The sequence below is a fragment of the Equus caballus genome, chromosome 1 (genome assembly GCF_041296265.1).
Source record: "Equus caballus isolate H_3958 breed thoroughbred chromosome 1, TB-T2T, whole genome shotgun sequence".
Classification (NCBI taxonomy): domain Eukaryota; kingdom Metazoa; phylum Chordata; class Mammalia; order Perissodactyla; family Equidae; genus Equus; species Equus caballus.
In genome coordinates, this window is record NC_091684.1 from 774,328 (window position 1) to 795,762 (window position 21,435).

Below are 21,435 nucleotides of genomic sequence, written 5' to 3' on the forward strand. Positions count from 1 at the left end.
ACCTTTCTTTCTTTCTTTCTTTCTTTTTGGCTTAAATATTGTCACCTGAGCTAGGCTCTGTTGCCCTGCTTCCTCCGTTTCAGCGGGTACCTTTTTTCAGGGTTGCTTTTTCACCGGGTCTCCTCGCCATTGCAGTTTTTGATTTTATTTTATATTTTTGCTTAATGATTGCCACCTGAGGTAGCCTCTGTGGCCCATCTTCGTCAGTTTCAGAGGGTGGATTTCTCAGTGCTGCTTTTTCCCCAGGTCTCCACGCCCTTGTCTGTTTCTTTTGCTTAACGATTGCCACCTGAGCTAGCCTCCGTTGCGCTTCTTTCTCAGTTTCAGAGGGTAGATTTCTCAGTGTTGCTTTTTCGCCAGCTCTCCACGCCCTGGTGTCTTTCTTTTCTGCTTAAAGGTTCCAACCTGAGCTAGCCTCTGTGGCCCATGTTCCTCAGTTTCAGAGGGTGGATTTCTCAGTGTTGCTTTTTCCCCGGGTCTCCACGCCCTTGTGTGTTTCTTTTGCTTAACGATTGCCACCTGAGCTAGCCTCCGTTGCGCTTCTTTCTCAGTTTCTGAGGGTGGATTTCTCCGTGTTGCTTTTTCCCCAGGTCTCCACGCCCTTGTGTGTTTCTTTTGCTTAACGATTGCCGCCTGAGCTAGCCTCTGTGGCCCATTTTCGTCAGCTTCAGAGGGTGGATTTCTCAGTGTTGCTTTTTCCCCAGGTCTCCACGTCCCTCAGTGTGTGTGTGTGTGTGAGTGTGTGTGTTTTCTTTGCAAGATTGGCACTTGAGCTAACGTGTGTTGCCCATGTTTGTCAGTTTCAGAGGCTAGATTTTTCAGTATCGCTCTTTCCCAAGGTCTCCACTCCTTTGCTCTTTTCTTTGTTTCTTTGTTTCTTTCTTTTTGGCTTAAATATTGTCACCTGAGCTAGGCTCTGTTGCCCTGCTTCCTCCGTTTCAGAGGGTACCTTTTTTCAGGGTTGCTTTTTCACCGGGTCTCCTCGCCATTGTAGTTTTTTATTTTATTTATTTATTTTTTTGCTTAACGATTGCCACCTGAGCTAGCCTGTGTTGCCCATGTTCGTCAGTTTCAGAGGGTAGATTTCTCAGCGTTGCTTTTTCCCCAGGTCTCTACGCGCTTGTGTGTGTGTGTGTGTGTGTTCTGCTTAAAGATTGCCACCCGAGCTAGCCCCTGTTGCCCATCTTCGTCAGTTTCAGAGGGTAGATTTCTCAGTGTTGATTTTCCCCCAGTTCTCCACGCCCTCGTGCTTTTTTTTTTTTTTAATTTCCTTAAATGTCGGCACCTCAGCTAGCCTCTTTTTCCCATCTTCGTCCGTTTCAGCGGGTAGACTCTCCGCCTGCCTTCGACAGACCCTCTGCGCTTGAAAGCTTTTCTCCTCCCGTCATCACGGTCCTTCTCGGATGACGTGCCTGGTTTCGGTTTGACCGTCCCCGCCCGCCCTGATTTTCTAAGTCCTCCCGGGAGCCCCGGGGGCGCTCCGGCCGCTCCGGGAAGCGGCGGCCTCCCGGCCGCACCGGCTCAGCCCGGCCCGGGCCGACCCCTGGCCTCTCTGGGGGAACTCTCCCCGTCCCCTTCCCGGTGAGCGCCCGAGAAACCTTTTCCGGGTCCCCCTCCTGCGGCTGGGGCTGCGCCTTGGCGGCCGGGAGCCCGCGGGCGGACGCCCCGGGGCCGAGCTGGGCCGGGAGGCTGGGTCCGAGGGGGCGCCGGGACGGGATCTGGCGGCCCGGCGGCCCGGCTGTGCTCCCCGGCGGGCCCGCGCTCCGGCTCCGTCCCGCTGAGGCGGTCGCCGGTCGCCGGGTGCCACCTGGCGGCCGCTTTTATATCGTCTCTTTCCTCCGGAGCTCCGGCGACGCGGGCCAAGGGACGGGACTCGGCCGCGGTGACCGAGGCAGAGTCCCGGGAGGCCGGCGTCGCTGGCGGGATCTGGCCCGGTGGCGCCGGGGCGTGAGCGCGACGCCCGCTCGCCGGAGATTGGAGGTGCAGGCTACTGAGGGAGGTGGCTGTCGCCGCGCCGCCCGGTGCCGGCCGGGGTGTGGGGCCTCCCGGACGGGTCGACCAGCAGCCGCCGGTGCCCCTCCGTCCCCGGGAGGGGGTGGGGGGCCGCCGCGGGGGAACGGGCGAGGGAACTCGTCCCGTGCCCGGCCGTCGTCCTGAGGGCGGCCCGGTGGTCGGGCCTTCCGCGTCGCCGATCCCCTTTCCGCGCCCCGCTCCGGAGGTGGGGGACCGGCCGGGGCCTTGCGGGGGAGGCCCGTGGAGGGCGCGACGGGCTCGGCCGCCGGGCTGGCCTTTTCCCCACTGGTCTTCCGAGTCGACCGGCTCTGGCGGTGGGGACCGGGCCCGGTCCTCGGATGCCTCCTCCTCCGTGGCAGTTTTTTGTCCAAGTCCCGCCCTGGAGAAGACCGTGGACCGGCCCCGGGAGCCCTGCGGGCATCGTCCCCGGCCGGGACGCGTGCCCGGGGTGGGTCGGCCGTCCTCTTTCTCTCCGATTGCGCGGGTCGCGTGTCCGGAGGTGGGAGGGGCCGGCTAGGCGTAGGTGGAGCCCGGCTGGCTGCCCGGTCCCGCCCCGGGCCCAGTAGGCTTTCCGTTCTTTTCTAAGTCCTGACCCGGGACTCAGAGGGAGGGACCGACCGTCCGGCCCGCGCGGGCCCGGGGATTGTCGGCTCCCCTGCCGCCACGCTTCTGGGGTGACCAGATGGGGGAGCTCCGGGCCTGGTGGCGATGGGGTCGTGCTTGGGGTCTGGTGGCCGTGGCCGTGATCCAGGGTTTCGTGATCCGTGGGTGGGCCCCGTCTCCGGGCGCGGCGATTCTTGTGAATGGGTGGTTTTGCCGCCAGATAAGTGCTGACACGCTCTGCTCGGGTACAGTGGAAATCCGGTGCCTGGATGCGTTTCAAGGTCTCCGGGCTCTGGCCGAGAATCGGACGCCCGTTTCCACCCCGCCCTTGAGCCTGCAACCTGCCGCCGTCTTGTTAGTTCTAGGCGTCCTAATTTGGTGCCACCTCCGGTTCTGGCCCGAGGGCGGCCTGGGCTAACATCCAACCCTGCACTCCCTGCCTTCGCTCCCCAAAGCCCCCCTCCCGCGGCTCCGTGCCAGTTGTCAGGCGTTCTCGTCCTGGTCGTGCCCGGCTTGCTGAGGAGGAGGGCCGGTGGCTGAGCAGGCTCCTCCGCTGGCTGCCTCCCGGCCTTCCAAGCTATCCCTCGGTTATGCTGCTATCGATTGGTGATGCTGTGCTCTCCCGGGCCGGGCCTAACGTGCGACGAGACAAGGACGTTCATGAGAAACCGTCCTCTGCGGGGCCTCGTCCGTTCTCCACAGCTGGGAGGGCGTGTGGGGCTTCATGGGTCCCTTCAGGCCCCCTCGTCCGCCCTCCTTTGTTTTCATGTCGGGGTCTTGAAATGCTTTTTCTTTATTTCTGTTTCTCATGTTAGTTCTCTTTTGGTGCGCCGTGTTGGCCGCGACCAACCTTCTTGGATAAACCTCACTTGGTCATATCTTTCTTGGATGTTCCAGGTTTTCATTTGCTAATATTTTATTAAAGGTTTTGCAATTGTCTTTATGAGGTATATCTCTGCGCTGGTCTCTTATAATGGGGGTTGAATCAGGTAATGCTGGCCCCATCCCCCTATTGGAAATCTTCCCCCCACCGGTTTCTGGAAGAATTCTTACATCGGTTTTCTTCTATGGTTTTTAGTAGAGTTTTCCAGTGAAACCAGCATTGACCTGAATCTTTAGTTGGGATGCTTTTGACACACCTCAGTCCCAATCTCTAATCCCTTGGTCTCGGCCTGAGGGGAGCTTGACTTGGGAGTCACAGGGGCCTGTACATTTTGTCTAAGCCCAGCCGGAGATGGCGAGTGGGCATAACTGCTTACTGTCCACGGAAGGTCCGACTTCTAGGGTTGCCAGACTAAGATAATAATAATAATGTGATGGTGTCTGAACTTCAGGTACAAAAACAAGTATTTGTCAGCGTGAGTTTGTCCCATGATATGTTGTTAGCGATCCGTGCCTGGTTGTGCCCTATTTCATCTGAAAACCCCCATAAAATAGTCTACGTAAAACCACTTTCAATCTTGATATTGCTCTTTGCCTCTTCTCCGGCGCCTCCATTATCAGTCTGGGAGACACTTATCAACTCAATTGTCTTTAGGCGCGGGGCCGCGCGTGTCTCAGTGCGCGTTTCTCTCTGCTGGGGTAGTTGCCGGCTGTCCTCTCCGCCCCGCCGCGAGATTGGCTCCTCGCTCTAGCCGAGCCGGTTTTTAAATTTTTCCTTCTCCCCAAAGCGTTCCCTCGTACGTAGTTGTAGCATTCTACAGGCACGTTGGCTGATTGGCCACGTGGGCGCCCCCTCAGCATGGCCCATGGGGCCCCGCGGTGGGTCCGTGCCCAGGATCCAAACCGGCTGAGGCCGGCCAACGAAGTAGAGCGTCACAACCACCCTCGGCTCGTTGGCCGTCCCCTGTGTTTTCCTGGTGATTCGTCTTTTCTGAGCGTCTCTGGGTTTAGTTTCTTCTCTTTCCCTAGTTTCGAGGGCGGCGGCAATCCCGTTGTGTGCTGCTGGGGCAGGTGCCGCTGCCCCTCACAAAGGGCCTCGTCCTCAGGTTCCCTCCTCTGAGATGCCTCTATTCCCGGGCGCTTCCTCTTGGCTCCGTTGGGTTATTGAAGTGGGTCATTTAATTTCCAAACACTTGGGATTTTCCAGATTTCTGGCGTTTAGGTGTTTGGGGGAGCCGTGATTGAGAACATACGTTGTATAATGTCAACTTTGTAAAATTTGCTCAGATTTGTATTATGGCAGTGAGCATGGTGTATCCTGGGAGTGGATCCAGCGCACTTAGAGGAAGCGCATCCTGCTGTTGGTGGTGGATTGTTCTAGAAATGTCCTTCAGATCAGGAGTTCCAGTTGGCGCCTGGCCCTCGTTCCGTCCCTTCTCCCACCCTTCCTGGTCGTCGCCTGTTCTGGCTTGAGAGGCCCCGCCCCAGCGCGACTCGCTTGCCTCGGCCTCCTCCGTCCTTGCCTGCTCCATGCTGCAGTTGCTGCGGTTACACACCGCGGGCCCCGTTCTCCTTAGGTTGTCGCCCTTTGGTCCCGCACCGTCTTTCCGGCTCCAGCAGCCGCTGGGGGCGGGGGGTCGGGCCTCGGTCGTCTCCCCAGTGGAGGTGTCCCCAGCCCTGCATGCCCCAAGGTGGTACTGGTGCCCGTTTGAGTCTTGGTAGAAGAGCCCAGAGTGGCTGCAGGACCCCCTGTGTGTGGCTCCCAGGGTTTCCGTCCTCGCCCCGTGCGCCTGGGGTGCTGTGCCCTGCCCCTCCTTCAGCTCATGTTCTCACCACTTCCATGATGTGAGTGTTGCCTCTCACCCTCTTGGAGGGCTGGCCTGTCTCAGATCTCTGGCCACCTGCTTTCCTTGTCACCTTGGGTCTTGGGTGGACTTGCGGTGATTCTGTAGTTTGCCAGCATTCTGTTGCAGGATGGGAGTCTGCCCCTGGCTCTCTCTTATTTCCTTTGGTGTCGCTATTCCTACTTGCTAAGTGTAACTAGAGCTAATACATGACTTATGACACGTTCGGCAATGCGTGTTTATCAGATCAAAACCAATCCGGTAGCTTTCCCGTAGGCCGGGGCCCCGGCCTTGGTGACTTAGATTCCCTGAGAGACATATGGTGACTTGAACGTTGTGTTAAACTTTCAATGGAGTCTGACCATTTTATACGGTTTGAATGGATTCTTTCATATGGAGGACCACATCAAGGAAAATCAGGAAAAACCTTTGAATATGAGAATTTAACAACAGGAATCTTTAGGAAGGAATGAACTTGGAGAGACGCAGGATCCATGAGGGGTGTGCCAGCAGGCGGTAATTCCAGCTCTAATTTATGTGCTGCAGGAAAAAGCTCGTAGTTTCTTGGAGCGGGCCTCCCCAGGGATGTGGAGTCCCCGCCCCTGCCAGGCTGATGTCACTCATCCACGCCCGAAGCTTTACTTTGAAAAATGAGTGCGCACCCACCCCTCCGCAGGGAAGTGATTCATTTTGGTGACAAGGCCATGATAAGAGAAAACCACACGATTGCTAATAAATTCACCAAACAGGAGGAAATTTACCATGAATGTTTATTATATACAAAGTAAGCAGATAAGCACTTGTAGCAGATAAACCTGGCAGGCATCCCTCCAACCAAATGGGCATTCAGCAAACCACTGGGTTCCTGATTGGTTCCAAGCGCCTGAAAGAAGAGGAAGGCCACCTCTGCAGTGTTCCTGCCCTAACTGTTCATTTGGGAACTCATCAGGAAGAAGCACGCAACCACTCCACATTGGGGAGGTGGGCATGGCCACCAGTTGCTGGACTTTGTCTGGTATTCAGATAATGAAAGAGAGTCTGGCAGCTAACCAGCTTGAGGACCCAGCGGTCGGGAGGCCAACTCGATACAAGTGGGATGGACCCGGAGAAGAGAATTCGCCTGTGGGAGTCGGGCTGCATAAGATGGCCTGGCCTACTAAATACGCTTTCGAGAATCATTCTGATGGTCAGTGCAACTATTCAGCAAAATCCTTCAAAATGGTCATACTTGTTGTTAACCTTTTGAAAATGCATCCTATTAACAATTGGTGGTTGTGAGGTTGGATGCCCTGTGTGGGGGTTGATGAAAGAGGTCGAACTTGTATCAGAGGAAGTAAAAAACAAGGTTTCCAGGTGTTGCTGAAGGAATGAGGGGGGGCCTTTCAGCAGGCAGGGGGGAAGGCCGGTGGAGCCGATAGTTGAGGAAACCCGGGGGCGCCGCCCGGAGGAGGCGGGGGAGGCCGCTCCTCGCCCATCGGCGGTGGTCCGGAAGTGGCTTGTCCGAGCAAGAGCATTTCCGCACCGTGGGTTCCGAGGCTAGCGTCTGGCCCACATGGCTGTCCGTTCAATTCCCAGGCCAGGATCATTTCTAATGCATCTGATGCGGCGCAGAGAATATTACCAGAGAATAATTACTGGTCGGAGCAGGGAGCCCGGTCAGATACTCATTAAATAATACCAGTATATCCCAGTTCTCTGCAGAACAGCAGACTCGCTCTCAGGAATGACTCCCCTGCCCGTGTCAGGGACTCCCGTCACTCCCGCCCTCGAGGTGCCCCGTCCCATTCCACGTCAGGAACCCCTGCTCCCACTGCTCACAGCTCCCGCCGCTGCTGTCGCCTCCTGAAGTCCACTGGGTCGTCTCCCCAAAATAAAACAAGTCTCAAAAGGGACTCGTCATGGGAGCGGGCATACACCTCTCCCGATAGCAGACACGTAAGGTACCTCCACGAAAAAACTTTCAGGAGGGCAGCAGAGGTGCACATATCCCCTGGCCCTGAATTCACAACCTGGTGAGGCTGTGTGGGGCACTACCCCTGCCTCTCCTTTCTTTCTCCTGGTAAGCGCGTCCTTCAAATGGCTTTTTCATCAGTATTTAGAGACACCGTTGTGTGAGACTGTGAGGAGCTGCTCTCTTTGCACTCTCTGCATCCAGCCGAGAAGAGCCCACCAACATTAGTCAGGAGGGGCCAACACACTCAGCCTGGCTCCAGAACGCTTACGTGGAGTCGTGGGTGAGCGGGAACGGGCGACTGTGGCGAGGCAGTGGGCTTCAGACTCCTGGAGCTTCAGTTGTGCTCCCCAGCACTCGGCACACCTCTGGCCCTGCATGCCGGCGCAAACTCAGATAGCTGGCAACTTGTGCTTGGAACACAGTACCAAATTGGAATTGCCTTGGACACTGAACACGCGGCCCTGGCTTCCTCTAGCCCTGAGCGGGACGAGCCCGGCTTGGCCCCCCGAGGTGCGGGCTGGGGCTCGCAGGGCGGCAGCGCGCCCAGGTGCGCGCGGTGCCCCTCCTCCCGGGGCTTTCAGGCGGAGGCGCCGGGCAGGCGCCGGGCTGGGGGAGATGGCGGGCCGGGGGGCCCGGGCGGGAGAGGAGCCGGAGCCGCGCTGGAGCTGAGGTTCGGGGGCTCCGGGGGCGGGGGGGCGGGCGGGCGGGCCCGGCGGGGCGGGCCCCGTGGGGGGGGGTGGGGCGCCTCCGGGGGTTCCCGTGTCCGCCGGTCTCCGGCGGAGCCGGTGGGCCGCCGGGTGGGTGCTGCCGGCCTCTTGGCTCGCCCGGGAAGGCGTGGAAGGGGCCGTCAGGCCCGAGGGGCCGGAGTCCCCAGCAGGCCCCTCCGGGGAGAAGGAGGCCTCCGTGTCTCCCGGCTCGGGCGGGCCCATCGCCGCCCGACCCTGGCCCCAGCGTGGCTCTTGCCGACGATTTTGCTTCCGAGACTGGGATGCAGGCGGTCATCGTGGCGCTGGCCTGCCGCGTGGCCCCGCAGCTCGGGACGGGCGGCCTCGGGTTAAAGGAAGTTGAGAGCCCAGCGCAGAGCAGATCGTCTCCTGCGCCCGGTCCCCCGGGCCCGTGCCCCATTGTCTGTCACTCCAAGAAGGGGCACCGCGGCGGGCCTCTGCGCCCCCCCCGCCTTCGGTCCTCCCCGTCCCGGGGCCCCCTCGTCGGCGCCGCTCGGCCACGTCCGGAGACGCCCTCAGTGGTAATGGCTGAATTTCTCACAGGCCACACTCCAATTCTCTCAGGAAAGCTAACAATGGCGGGGTATTGGGGCCTGTAAGGAAGCCCAGGGGTCAGGACCAAGGATCCAGCATGCTTGACCGGACCTCTGCTTCTTCCAGTTTGCTGGGCGCCAGCGTTAGGAAGATGGTTTTCAGGCTCTACACAGGCACAGTTCTCCAAAATTGGAGCTGGGCGGTACCACAGCCTGCACCCTTAACAGCCGGCTTCCTCGCACTTCTGGAGGCTTAGGCCCAAGACAGGCCGTGCCTGCTGATTCCCCGCCGCGTTCCGGCCAGCTTCCTTCCAAGATGGCGCCTCTCTTGCCGCGGGAGGGGAGCGGGGCGGGGGGGCTCCGGCGGGTCCGGGGGGCGGGCGGGCTGGGGGCCCATTCACGGGGGCTCCACCCGGGCGGCGACGGCCCCCCGGGCCCCCACCCCGGGCGGTGGGCGCATCCGGCTCGGGGGACTCAACATAAGGTGGGGGGTCACCCGTCCGTTCCTCTAGCAGCCAACTATGAACCATCAGCTTCCGCCCCAGGGGGGCCTCTCGTCTAGTCCCGGGGACAGGGAGAGACCGTCGCTTCCCATAGGCTCCCGAGGGGGCGCTGCGTGGCCCCGCAGCTCGCGGGACGGGGCGGCGGCTCGAGTCGGTTTACGGAAGTTCCGAAATGAGAGCCCAGCGCAGAGAAGATGAGAAGTCTCCCGGCCGCGTCCACCCCCCGGGACGTGCTCCTGCGCCATTCACGGGACTGTCAAACCTCCGCGGAAGGGTCGGGCACCGCGGGAGGGGCTAGTGCCTGCGGACCCCGGCTGGCGACCCCGCTCCCGGGCCCCCCGTGCGCGCTGCACCTGCAGTGTCCGGGTCGCCCCCTCAGGCCTGCGTGCGGCAACGCCACCTTGGTGCAGGCTAGGTGCTCCACGATGTCTCACAAAATGAAGGTTTGAACACTGAGCTAAGCTTCGAACAGAAAGCTTGCTTGGGGCAGGGTATGGTACCCAGGGACAGCCCTTGGCCAAGGACAAAGAAAATGGGACAGATGCATAGATATCCTTTTTATCAAGCACCTGCTCTGGCCACCACTGCTTCCAGTTCCTGAAATAAGCCAGCATATTTAGGCGAAGGTTTAGTCAGTCTTAATTTCATCAGCATTACCAGTGTCTCGGTCATTCGGGCTGCCCTAGCGGGAATACCACAGCCTGGGTGGCTTATGAGCTACAGAAGTTTATTTCTCGCAGTTCTGGAGGCTGCAGGCCCAAGACAAAGGTGCCTGCAGATTCGGTGCCTGGTGACGGCCAGCTTCCTCATTCCAAGATGACTATCTTCTTGCTGTGGCAGGAAGGGCAAGGGAGGCCTCCGGGGTCCCTTTTATAAGGGAACTAATCCCATTCACGAGGGCTCCACCCTCGTGACCTGATCACCTCCCCAAGGCCCCACCCCCTAATATCATCACATCAGGCACTAGGATTTCAACATAGGAATTTGGGGGGGACACAAACATTCATTCTATAGCAGCCAACTATGAACCATCAGCTTACTTAAAAAGGGGGCAGCTGTCTAGTGTTAGTGACACTGGAGACACAGACTCTCGCATACTGAGTTGATAGCAAGACTAGTGGTTCAAGGCCTTGCAGTAGTCTATCTGGCGGGATTTTCAGCATTTAAATTGCTTTTACTGTTTTTCAGTCACCTTAGGGGATCACACAAAACACATAGACACAAGGATGGAGTAGTCACTGGAGCCTAGATGGCGGTAGGAACACATGGGGGAGGAAGTACCTGTACACTGGATTTCTAAAATGAGGAGGAAATGTAATTAAATGTAATTAAAGTTCGTTTAAATTAAGTCAACTTTTAAATTGTTAGATATATTTATATTCACACAGCATGATCTTCAAAAGATATTTTTATGAGAGAAAAGCAAGATGGGAAAATGATAATTATAGCACGGTATAGGGTGCACAGAAAGATGTCTGGAGGCTTCTTTCCTAATTGACGACTCTGGGGAAGGGATCTGGATTTTGAGGGGAATGCGGAGGTGAAGGGACGTTAATCCCCTTACACTATAGTTACTCATCCATAAACATTTCTCTGTATGCCTCGAATCAGATGTTAATATCTAGCAGTGTTATTCTTCTTAAGTAACCACTATGTAGGAGAATTGTTCCATCTGAACTCGAGTATAATATTCCTTCATTTTATCAGAAATGTGCAAGGGGGGTTTTGAAGGGCCTATGGGAGCTGTGTGTCCTATTTCTGCAACTTTTAAGTAAATTTGAAATTATTTTAAAAGTAAAAAGTAGGGGGTTCTTACCACAGAAGCTGCTTTGTGCCTTGAATTTTTTTGTTAACAAAGTATTACTTGTTAACAGATATTTACTGCTTTTGCATTCTGCCGTACCTTATGACTTTTCATTATGGGAAAATTTATGCGTATACAAAAGTTGAGAAGAAAGTATTGTTACTGCATGAGCCCATGTTTGAAATTATCTTCTTTTCCTCCTGTTGCCATTAGTTCATTTGAGCCGTCCCCCCATCATAGCAGCTCATCCATAAACATTTCTCTGTATGCCTCGAAAAGATATCGAAAAGATAAGCACTCTCTTCAAAAAAGTAACCATATAGCATTGTCCCATCTGAATAATAGCTATAATAATTCCTTTGTTTTATCAAATGTGTAGTCAATTTTGAAATCTCCCTGATTTTGTCCTCAATATATATATATATTTTTTTGTCATCAATATTTTTTAACGTGCATTTGTTTGAATCAAGATTCAGATAGAGTCCATTTCTTGAGATTGGTTGATATGTCTCTTTAATATGACTCTTTGGGTCTGTAAGAGTCTTCTTTTCTCCCTTTTCCGAAATTTATTTGTTAAAGAAACTGGGTTGTTTTCCTGTGAAGTTTCCCAGTCTGGATGCTGTTAACTGCATCCCCATGTGCCATTTAACATGGTCCTCTGTCCCTGTATTTCCTCTGAATTGGTATTTGATAGAGAGCCTTAATAAGTATTCATGTCATTTTTTGGCAAGAATCCTGTATTGTAGGGGCTGGCTCAGTGGTGCAGTGTTTAAGTGCACACGTTCCGCTTCGGCAGCCCGGGTTTCACCGGTTCGGATCCCAGGTGTGGACACGGCGCCGCTTGGCAAAAGCCATGCTGTGGTAGGCATCCCACATATAAAGTAGAGGAAGATGGCTGTGGATGTTAGCTCAGGGCCTGTCTTCCTCAGCAAGAAGAGGAGGATTGGCAGCAGTTAGCTCAGGGCTAATCTTCCTCAAAAAAAAAAAAAAAGGAATCCTGTATTATACTTTTACATCATGTGGCTCATAATGTCCAGGTATCTTTATTGTGTTGTTAGTGACAGTAATCATTGCCTAGATCTACTAATTCCTTAGGGGGTTAAAAATAAGTGCCTATAGCGATTAAAAACAAGTAAATATAAGATGTTTTACTAAGAGGCTTCAGAATAACAATTGTATATAGGAAAACTATTTGTGTTTATATTTGTTTAAACAAGACATCTTATTAAATTTTCTTACTGTTCCTTATTTTTAAAAAATCAGAGTCTCTAGAACTTTCTAGTTAATTTTGCCATCTGCCAGTTATAGTGATTTTTGACTCTTTGTTTCTAGTTTTTTATACCCCTCGCTTGTTTGCTGTCATTATTACATCACAAGCTCTGACCCAACCTTGAACAGTATCAGCAGTGAGAGTGTACCACTTCCCTTGCCCACAGTTTTATTAAGGGGAAATCTGTGGTGTCATTTCACACTTTAGGAAAAGCTGACCATGAAGGGGCCGGCTTCATCTCTCATGCAGTGTCCACCTCATGACAAGGAGCAGGGGCACCACTCTGGCTGGACGCCTGCCCTCAGCCCGCGTCCCTCCCAGCCCAAGGTTGTTGGCTCCTCCCTCAGGCCTCCCACTCCTATAGTATTCTGAAATGTTTGGTTTTGTCTCCACAGGGCAGACCAAGTCCGCACAGAAAATTGAAGACTTGATGGAATTGGTGAAGAAGTTGCAGAAAGGTCACATGTCTTCTCTGTAACTGAGGCTTAGCCGGAGGTTTGGGGTCAAGCAGAAGTAGATTCAATTCCAGGCCCCACAGTTCACAACCTTGAGAAATTAACGCATTCACTCTGTCTTGCTTTTAAAACTTAATTCTTTGAAGTAAAAATATGACCTCATGATTCAAGATTAAAAGTATAAGGAGATAGAAGGCAAAACATTTTCCTAAAACCCAGTTGCAGCCCCTTTGCTGGCCGCCCATTTGGCTCCTGTTGCACTCAGTTAAGTCGCGGTTTTCACCTTCACTTCCCCTCGCTCCTTCTCATCTCTGCTGCTCTCTGCTTGCTCACCAGGCTCCTTCCAGCCATTTCCACCTCAGGGCAGGCCTTTGCATTGATTACCTCCATCCTCACCCAGGGAGCTGCAGAGCCTGCCCCCCTCACTTGATTTGGGGCCCTCAGGAGGTTCCCATGTCTAAAGAAGTACATCCCACTCCTTCACTCTTTAATCCCTGCCCCCTCTATTTCTCTTGGCTACAGTTACCATAACCTGACTTGGTATCCTTATCTGTTCCTCGTCTTCACCACCGGAATATGAGTCCCTGGAGGGCCCCCACCCACTTCTGCCTGCCCTGTCATCTCTACTAAACCTCCTTTCCTCCCTGCAGTGGGAAGCCTAGAGCCCAGGGTGGAAGTCCTGATTAACCGGATTAACGAGGTTCAGCAAGGTGAGTTTAGGGACTTTGGCTAGTCAACCAAAACCAGCTACGTGATTTGCAGGGCCCAGTACAAAGTGCAAATGCAGGGCCCCTCATTCGAACATTACTAAATATTTCATGATAGCAACAGCAGAGCATTAAACCAAGCACGGATCCATCTAATGCAACTGCTGTAGTCACGTGTCCATTAACCTGGCCCTGCTGCCAACTGGACTCAACAAGAAGGGCTTGGGCTCTGGAAGGCTTGTTTCCTGTTCTGTAAATTCTGGGCCCCTCTAGGTTTGTGAAAATGTGAAATGTCACTGTTTACAAGGAATAGTGCAGCTGGAGGCCACACTTACACAACATCTGTCATTCTGCTGTTTGACACAGCAAAAAAGAAAGCCAGTGAGGAGCTGGGAGAGGCCCGGACTGTCTGGGAGGCACTGCAGAAGGAACTGGACTCATGTAAGCATGCCAGGGGTCACCCAGAGGTGACCACTCAGCATCCTTGCTGTGGCCAAGGGCCTCTGCCTTCTCTCTGGCCTTGGGTCCTACCAATCTCCCCGTCTCCCGTTTTGTGGCTGGGAGTGTTCCCAAAACACCCTTCAAACATACCCGACCTCAGGGCCTTCGCTAGGTTGTTCCTCCCAGGTAATAAAGGTTCTTGTTGCCTCATATCATTCAGCTCTCATCTCGAATGTCCCTTTCTCAGAGAGACCTTCCCCAATCATCCTATCTAAAGACAGCACCCCACCCCCACTTGGTCACACACCCCTTACTGCTATTTCTTCACACTCATTATCCCATTTCATGTGATGTGTTTATTTTTTCTCTCCCCTTCATATAAATGCACTGGCATTCTGTAGGGTCCTCACAGCCGCCCTTTATCAATGTCAGGGAGTGTGGGCACAAGACGGGAGGGGAATCACCTCAAGTGGTCCACATTTGGGGTTGGGGGTAGGGCTGTACCAAACCACCCATGTGACTGTGGGCAAGCCCAGTCCCTGAGGGTGCAGTGGGTGGTCCCTGATGCCTAAACGTGTTTACTGTGTTTTCCAGTGAGTGGAGAGAAAGTACGCATGAAAGAGATCTTGAGCAAGAAGCAAGGTGATTGCAGCTACTCTATATCCGGGCTTTCGCCTTTGCCACCCTGCAGAAACTCACTCTCTCCATAGCAGCTGAAGCCTTTTGAAGCCTAAATCAGTTTGCATCCCTCCTGTGGCTTCCACCAGACTTGCAGTAAATGACAAAGTCCCATCAGGTGTCCATGAGACCCCACAGGATCTAGCCCTATTACCTCTGCCCAAACCTAATGCCTTGATGGGCTCTCACGGGGCCCTCGTTTCCTCTCCTTACAGAGACCCTGAGGATCCTTCGGCTCCACTGCCAGGAGAAGGAAGGGGAGGCACAGAGGTAAGAGCTTCCATTTGGGCCTTGCTCTGCCCTCCCCCTGCCCTCTGGCAGAGTAGAGAATGTAAAGGAAGTCAGTCTTAGACCCACAGCTCTCTTATTCTTCCTCTGTAAATGGAGAGGCCAGATGAGTGTCTTCCCACCTTGGCTCCAGCAGTAGGCATAGTGTTAAGGATACTCTCTCACTCAGTGGGATAATCCTTCATTTGCTAGACTGTCAATTCAATTCCTTCAGCTGGTTTTGATTCTGTGTCCCACACACTCCTTCCCACACACTCCTTGACTGTCTATTCGTTCATCTGTTCATCTGTCCCTTCATTAAGGCATCAGGCCAACCATCTGTCCACCCGGTATCTCTCCATTCATTCATTATCCTTCCATTCACCTATTTGTGCATCCCTCTCTCCACCTCTTCAATGGTTATTTAGCTCATTTTGTGACCAGGGGCCTCAAGCCCTGCCATACCAAGGTTAGAACTGTGGGAAATTCAGATGAGATTAATATGTGTGTATGCTTGTACACTGGACCACGTCTGCATTGGTCTCCCTAATCCTCACAACAATATATCCAGTGGGCATGTGCTCATGCCCTCCCCCGTGAAGTTATAGAGAAGGACCTCAATCCAGAAGGCTAGAACAGACCTCAAGAGAAGGAGGCAGAAGCGTCACGCCAGTCGCCTCCTGGGGAGACATTCAGAGAACATGACTGAGGTCTGCCTTGCATCTTCCCAGGAAGCAAACCATGCTGCAAGAGTGCAAGGAGCGAATTTCTTCCCTGAACTCCCAGATCGAGGAAGAGAAGAACAAACAGAGGCAGCTGAGGTAAAGCCCGATGCCCGAGGCCTAGGGGCTGGGGTGGGTTAAGGGCGGGGGTAGTATCCGGGATGGGGGGTTAGAAGAGGAGCTGGCTGAGCTGAGGCTTGGAGGGTCAAGCTGGTGACGGTGCTCCGGGCAGAGCAAAGAGCGTGGGCAGGCCCCCCGACGTCTGTGCATGAAGTCCTCTGGCCTGGGCCAGGTTGGGGAGGGGTGTCTCGGCCTGTGGGCCCTGAGCCTGTGTGGTTGGACCCCAGGTTGAATTTTGAGGAACAGCTAGAGGATCTGATGGGCCAGCACAAGGATCTCTGGGAATTCCACGTGAGTCATTCAAAGCCACTCCTCCCACCTTCCACATGTTCCCTGGCAGCATCAGGCCCAAACTCAGGGTCATCCTCCAGGCCTCCTCCTCCTCAACTGCCACACCCAGTTCCTGAGCAAGGCCTGGTGGCCATATGTCAAAATCACCCTCAGCTCAATCCTCCGTCATCACCCTCACTGCCACCCAGTGTCATCCTCTTTGCTGGCCTGCCCGTCCATCCCTGCCACCCTCCCAAGGCCCTTCAGTAGTCAGGATGAACCAAGGAGGGGTCATCCATCGAGGAGCTCCATGGATGTGTTTGCGGCCATCACAGGCACTGGGCATTCAGTGGGGAACAAGAGGCCAGTGTTTGCCACCTGGTTATCCCAGGCGCCAAACAGGAAAATAGGCAGAGAAAATGAATTTCAGGATGGAAGGGCTCAGGGAGGAGGCCACACAGAGGGAAGAGGAGAAGCCGTAGTGCTGGGCTGGTAACTGATTCTCCAGAGAACGACCCTGATTTGTAGTGTTTGCAGGATCCCCTGTGGTAAATACTTGACCCAGGGCTGACTTCAAAGCTTGCAAAATTCCTGAACATTAACCACCTCATGAGCCTCTCCAGCACAGCACCACAGGTATCTGGGGTGAAACGGGTCCAGGTGGAGGGGATGGCCAGTGCAAAGGCCCTGAGGCTGGACCCTGCTTGGCACCATGGAGGGCCAGAGTAGTAGGAAGTGAGGTGTGCTGAGTAAAGACCAGATCCAGGTCGGCTTCTCTGAGGTGCATGGTGGGAAGCCAGGAGATGTGGATGCACCTCTTTTCTACCCCCTCAGAGGCCAGAGCATCTGGCCCGGGAGATTGGCGCCCTGGACAGCAGCAAGGAGCAGTTGCTCAAAGAAGGTGAGGCCTGGAGAATGGGGAGGCCCTGCCCCGTCCTCCCCTCCCGTCCCCTCCCCTGCCCACTTGTCCCTTCCTGCCACAGAGAAGCTGGTGGAGGCAAAGCTGGAGGATGTGAAGCATCGCCTGTGCTCCCAGTTTGGGGCCAGGGGCTGCTCAGCCATCACTGAGGGGCTTTTCCTCCGCAGCCAGGAGGCAGCAGCTGCAGTGTAAGACTGGGGAGGGGGGCGGAATGGGGCGGAGGGAGGGAGCTGCCGGCACTGGTGGCCCCACCCTCAGACATCTCTTTGAGGAGGAGAACAGGAATGCCCAGCGGCTCCTGGAGGCTGCTGCCCAGCGCCACGAGCAGCTGCAGCAGAAGTGCCAGCAGCTGCAGCAGCAGAGGCAGAGGTGGGCATGCAGCCACCCTCCTCTCAGTCCCCAAGGGGAAGGTGACTGAGGGAGTCTCTGCTCCCTTCCAAGCCTCCTGGTCTCTTCACACCCTCGTGTCCCTCTTCTTCCCACCTCTTTGTGTCCAGGCTGAAGGAAGAGCTGGAAAAGCTTGGGGTGCAGGTTCCTGCTGGAGCCCAGAGCATGCAAGAGGAAGCGGTTGGCCCTGGAGAAGCTGTGAGCCCTGGGTGCAGGGAGTGGAGACAGCTCACGAAAAGACCTGGGGGCGGGAAGGCAGAGGGGGCCCGAGGAGTCCTCAGAGGATTGTCTGGGGGGAAGGCTGTTCCCACAGAGGCACAGCTGAGGCAAAGGTACAGAGGCTGGCAGGGGTGGGGTGGGGAGGGCCCCAGGGAGGGTGTGGGCACAGACGCATGGAGACTCCTACTTCAGACCCTGACCTCCTGCAGGCCAATCCCAAGCCCCTCGGAGTCAGTGAGGAGAACGACCCAGAGCTGCTCACCGAGCAGGGCCCGATGCCCTCCTAGGCAAGGAGGACCCACTCTGCCCTGGAGCTTATTCCATGGACTTTGGCAAATAAAGACTCTATTTCAGTACAGTTGCTTCAGCTTAGTCTGTGCTGGGGGGGGGGGGGTTGTCAGGCCCAAGACCCCCTGGCCCCTGAGACTGGGCGAACCCTTGGCCACACTGCCTCTTGGCTTCAACCAGAGTCCCACACCAGGCACTCCGTAAATGCTTCCTGAAACCTCAGTCTCTGGTCTGCTCATCTCTAGGACTTGACATGCTGTTCCAGGTCCCCAGGCAGAGGGATGTAGGCCTGAGACTGTCTCATGAGAGGCCCAGGGCTTCTGCAAACCTCTGGTGGTTTCTTCAGTTCCTTATTCAGGACTGGACTACACAGAATCCCAGCAATCCCAACAATGAGGACCAAGGTGCTGGGGTCCTCGCCAGTCAGTTCCATACCCACAGGCCCCACTGATTAGCTGAGAATAAGAAATGTAATTGGAGGCTAAGTATAGTCTGTGCTCTCGTGGGCACAAAATATATGACTGAGACACTTGTTACAAGAACATGATATGTTAGAAATGCTCAGGAGTCAATCACCTGGGACTATTGTGTGCTTCTGAGGCATGTGTTAAATCCACTGAAATGGATCAACCCAGTTCAGTTAAGGGCAATGAAGGAAGGCAAAGTCTGTGCTCTTGGGTCGAAGTACAGTGAAGTAAGTACAAAGAGATTCCTTCTCTTGAAAGGCTCCCACAGTCAGGTAGGACAGTGACATGGCGGGGTTGGAGAGAGGCCCAGACAGGCCCCCAGAATGAAGAGCACTGTTTCCGTGGAAGAAGGGAAACTTCAGTCATTCAGAGACCTTAGGCATCAGACCTCAAACTCAGCCTCTCAGGTTCCTAGCCATGAGACGGCTTTAATCATACTGTCATAGTGTCATAAATGAACTAGCAATACCCTATCAAAATAACTCATGCATCTCATGGAAATTAAGACAACATATTCACATGAATGACACTGGGAACATCATGCTTGAAAACTGCCGTTCAGGGCTGGCCTGGTGGTGCAGCAGTTAAGTTCGCACGTTATGCTCTGGCGGCCTGGGGTTCACGGGTTTGGATCCCGGGTGCAGACCTACACACCACTTGGCAAGCCATGCTGTGGTAGGCGTCCCACATATAAAGTAGAGGAAGATGGGCATGGATGTTAGCTCAGGGCCAGTCTTCCTCAGCAAAAAGAGGAGGATTGGCAGCAGATGTTAGCTCAGGGCTAATCTTCCTCAAAAAAAAAAACAAAAAAAAAAAACCGGTTCAGCTAAGCCCATGATTAGAATTAATTTTGTAGCTTTTTAGTTGGTTCACAATGAAAAACAAAAAACAATTAGTTTAACTGATGAATAAAAGGCCTTTGACAAAATTCAATACCTATTTCTGTAAAGAAAAAAAAACCCCGTGAAAAGCTAGGAATAAAAGGTAACTTCCTTTATACTTGGTGATGAATGTTTAAACATTTCAGGTATATTTAGATACTGTTCACCATACTGAAACTTGTAGACAGTGAAACAGGAAAGAAATGAAAGCGTAAGAATTTATAATTATGTATTTTAGAAACGTAGAAGAATCTACAGATGAATTACAGAGTGGCTAAATGAATATAAAAGTTTGCTAACTAGAGGTCAACGTTAAAAAATAAAATTTATTTGTATAAACCAGGGCATAGGAACCAAAATGACGATGCTTAGTAATCTATAGTTTATTGCAGGGAAAGCAAATAACAATAGCATTAAAGGAAAGATATGCATCAGGTAAGGATGCGAACCTTAGCCAAAGGCTGCCTCACAGCAAGTGGCTGGGAGAGGCTGGGCACAGGCTCCAGCTTCCCTCTCTGTAGGGTTGTGCCAGGTCACACTCTCATGCTGGGAGCCAGCAATGTGTGCACAGAACGCCTCAGAAACCGGGGGCCCCAGATGGAGTATAGGCTGGGTCTCACACCCTGCTGCTAATGTGTGCACATTCCTGCTGTGCACCAGCCCTTCCAGGCCCTCACCAAGACCAGGTGAGAACCAGGTCAATCATAAATTTTGCTGTCATCAGTACACAGTGATTACAAGCAGGTACAAACCACATCCAAACTCAGATCACATTATTATTCACTACATTTCGTGTGTGGTCAAGGGGTGGGCTGTGCTATCCAGGTACACATCTCGCTCCAGAAAAACAACTCAGCCAGATGCAGGTATGCTGGAATTAAGCAGCAACAAATAGCTAAGTGAAATTTTAAGATAAATATTTACAATAGCATAAAAATACCATCTATCTAGGAATTAATATAATGACAGATATATACAATAGCTCTCTCAAAACTATACAGTTGGCAGACATTTTGAAAGACCTAAATAGAGATAGGTCATGTTCATGAATTGGAAACTCATTCTTGTAAAGATGCCATTTCCGCCCACAGTGATACACGAATCCATTCCAATTTCAATAAAAATTTTGCAGCTCTTTTGTGTAAAATCACAAGCCAATTCTAAAGCGGATGTGGAAATGTAAAGGTGCAAGCATATCCAACATGCTGTTGAAAATGAACTGAGGTGAGAGAATACCTCTGCAGGATACGAACACATTTTATGACGCTATGGTGAATGAGACTTTGTGGCACTGATGGAAGGGCAGAGAGATGGCACAAAGAAAGTCGAGAAAGAGCCCGGTGCATATGTGCACGGCTGATGATGACCAAGGTGACCTGCAGAGCCATTTCAATTTCTCAATAAATGTTGCTGGGCCAACTATCTGTTCAGGAACAACTAATAACATTTGGTCCATAAATCATATCATACCAAAAGATCTATAGATTTGAATGTAAAAAGCAATTTTTGAGAAAGCTTTATGACTTCATTGTGGGGTGTGTTAGGGTTTTCCAAATAAACAGAACCAATGAAGGATGAATGAATATATATATATATATATATATATATATATATGTATTTTTTAAATCTATATAAAATAAGGGATTGCTCATGCAATTATGGAGGCTAAGTTCCAAGGTCTGCACTTGGTAATCTTGATGGTGAAGTTTCAGCCCAAGTCTGAAGGCCTGAGAACCAGGAAAGACGATAGTGTAAGTTCCAGGCTGAGGGCAGGAGAGGACCCATGTTTCAGCTCAAGCAGTCAGCCAGGGCAGACTCGTCCTCTTCCTCAGCACTTCCGTTCTATTCAAATGTTCACTGATTGGATAAGGCCCACCCACACTGGGAGGCCAGGCTGCTTTACTCAGCCCACCAATTCAAATGTCAATCTCATCCAGAAACACCCCCCCCACCCCCCCGCCCGCCCCAGACTAATGCTTGACCAGATGTCTGGGTGCCCCATGGCTTGGTCACGATGACACAAAATTAGCCATCATAAGTCCATCCCTTTTTACCTTGCCACGCATATAAATCTCCTTAAATCATACTTAATCTCCAAATAAAGACATAAAAAGGTCAAAATTCCACCAAACATGGTAACATCTATGCTGCATATAACCATGTCCTTGAGCAATGTTAGCTCTTCTCCTTGATACCCCATAACAAATACTGTGATGTAAAATTAAGAATACTTAAACAGTGTGATATAAAGTCAATACATCTTATGTTACATGGTAAGAGAATAAGAGAAGGAATAAAAAAAGATATTTGCCATACACACGCACATGTACAAACATATTCATAACAAAGGGGGGACATTCAGGACAGTCACGGTCCTCATCTCTAACTGGTCAGAGAGTCACAGCTGTAGTTCTGACTGCCTTCATCTTCTCCCACTACCTATTCTGTATTCCCTTTGCTTTCAGCAAGCACTGCAGCTGCTT

At 52.9% G+C, this 21,435-nt stretch overlaps 1 protein-coding gene across 4 annotated transcripts; it reads left to right on the forward strand.

Moving 5' to 3' along the window:
- The first annotated feature begins 1,443 nt into the window (after positions 1–1,443).
- On the forward strand, positions 1,444–17,672 carry SYCE1 (synaptonemal complex central element protein 1). Of its 4 annotated transcripts, none has more exons than XM_070275075.1 (13): positions 1,444–1,581; positions 12,527–12,589; positions 13,237–13,296; positions 13,660–13,734; positions 14,329–14,376; positions 14,628–14,682; positions 15,411–15,500; positions 15,749–15,812; positions 16,626–16,692; positions 16,775–16,898; positions 16,969–17,079; positions 17,208–17,295; positions 17,526–17,672. In XM_070275075.1, exons 2-13 carry the CDS (start codon positions 12,562–12,564, stop codon positions 17,601–17,603), a joined length of 888 nt encoding a protein of 295 aa, XP_070131176.1. In that variant the 5' UTR covers positions 1,444–1,581; positions 12,527–12,561; the 3' UTR covers positions 17,604–17,672. The 4 variants fall into 4 exon arrangements, with proteins under 4 accessions (XP_070131176.1, XP_070131164.1, XP_070131172.1 ...); XM_070275063.1 differs by lacking the exon at positions 1,444–1,581 and adding an exon at positions 3,103–3,354; XM_070275071.1 differs by lacking the exons at positions 1,444–1,581; positions 13,660–13,734 and adding an exon at positions 3,103–3,354.
- The last annotated feature ends 3,763 nt before the right edge of the window (positions 17,673–21,435 follow it).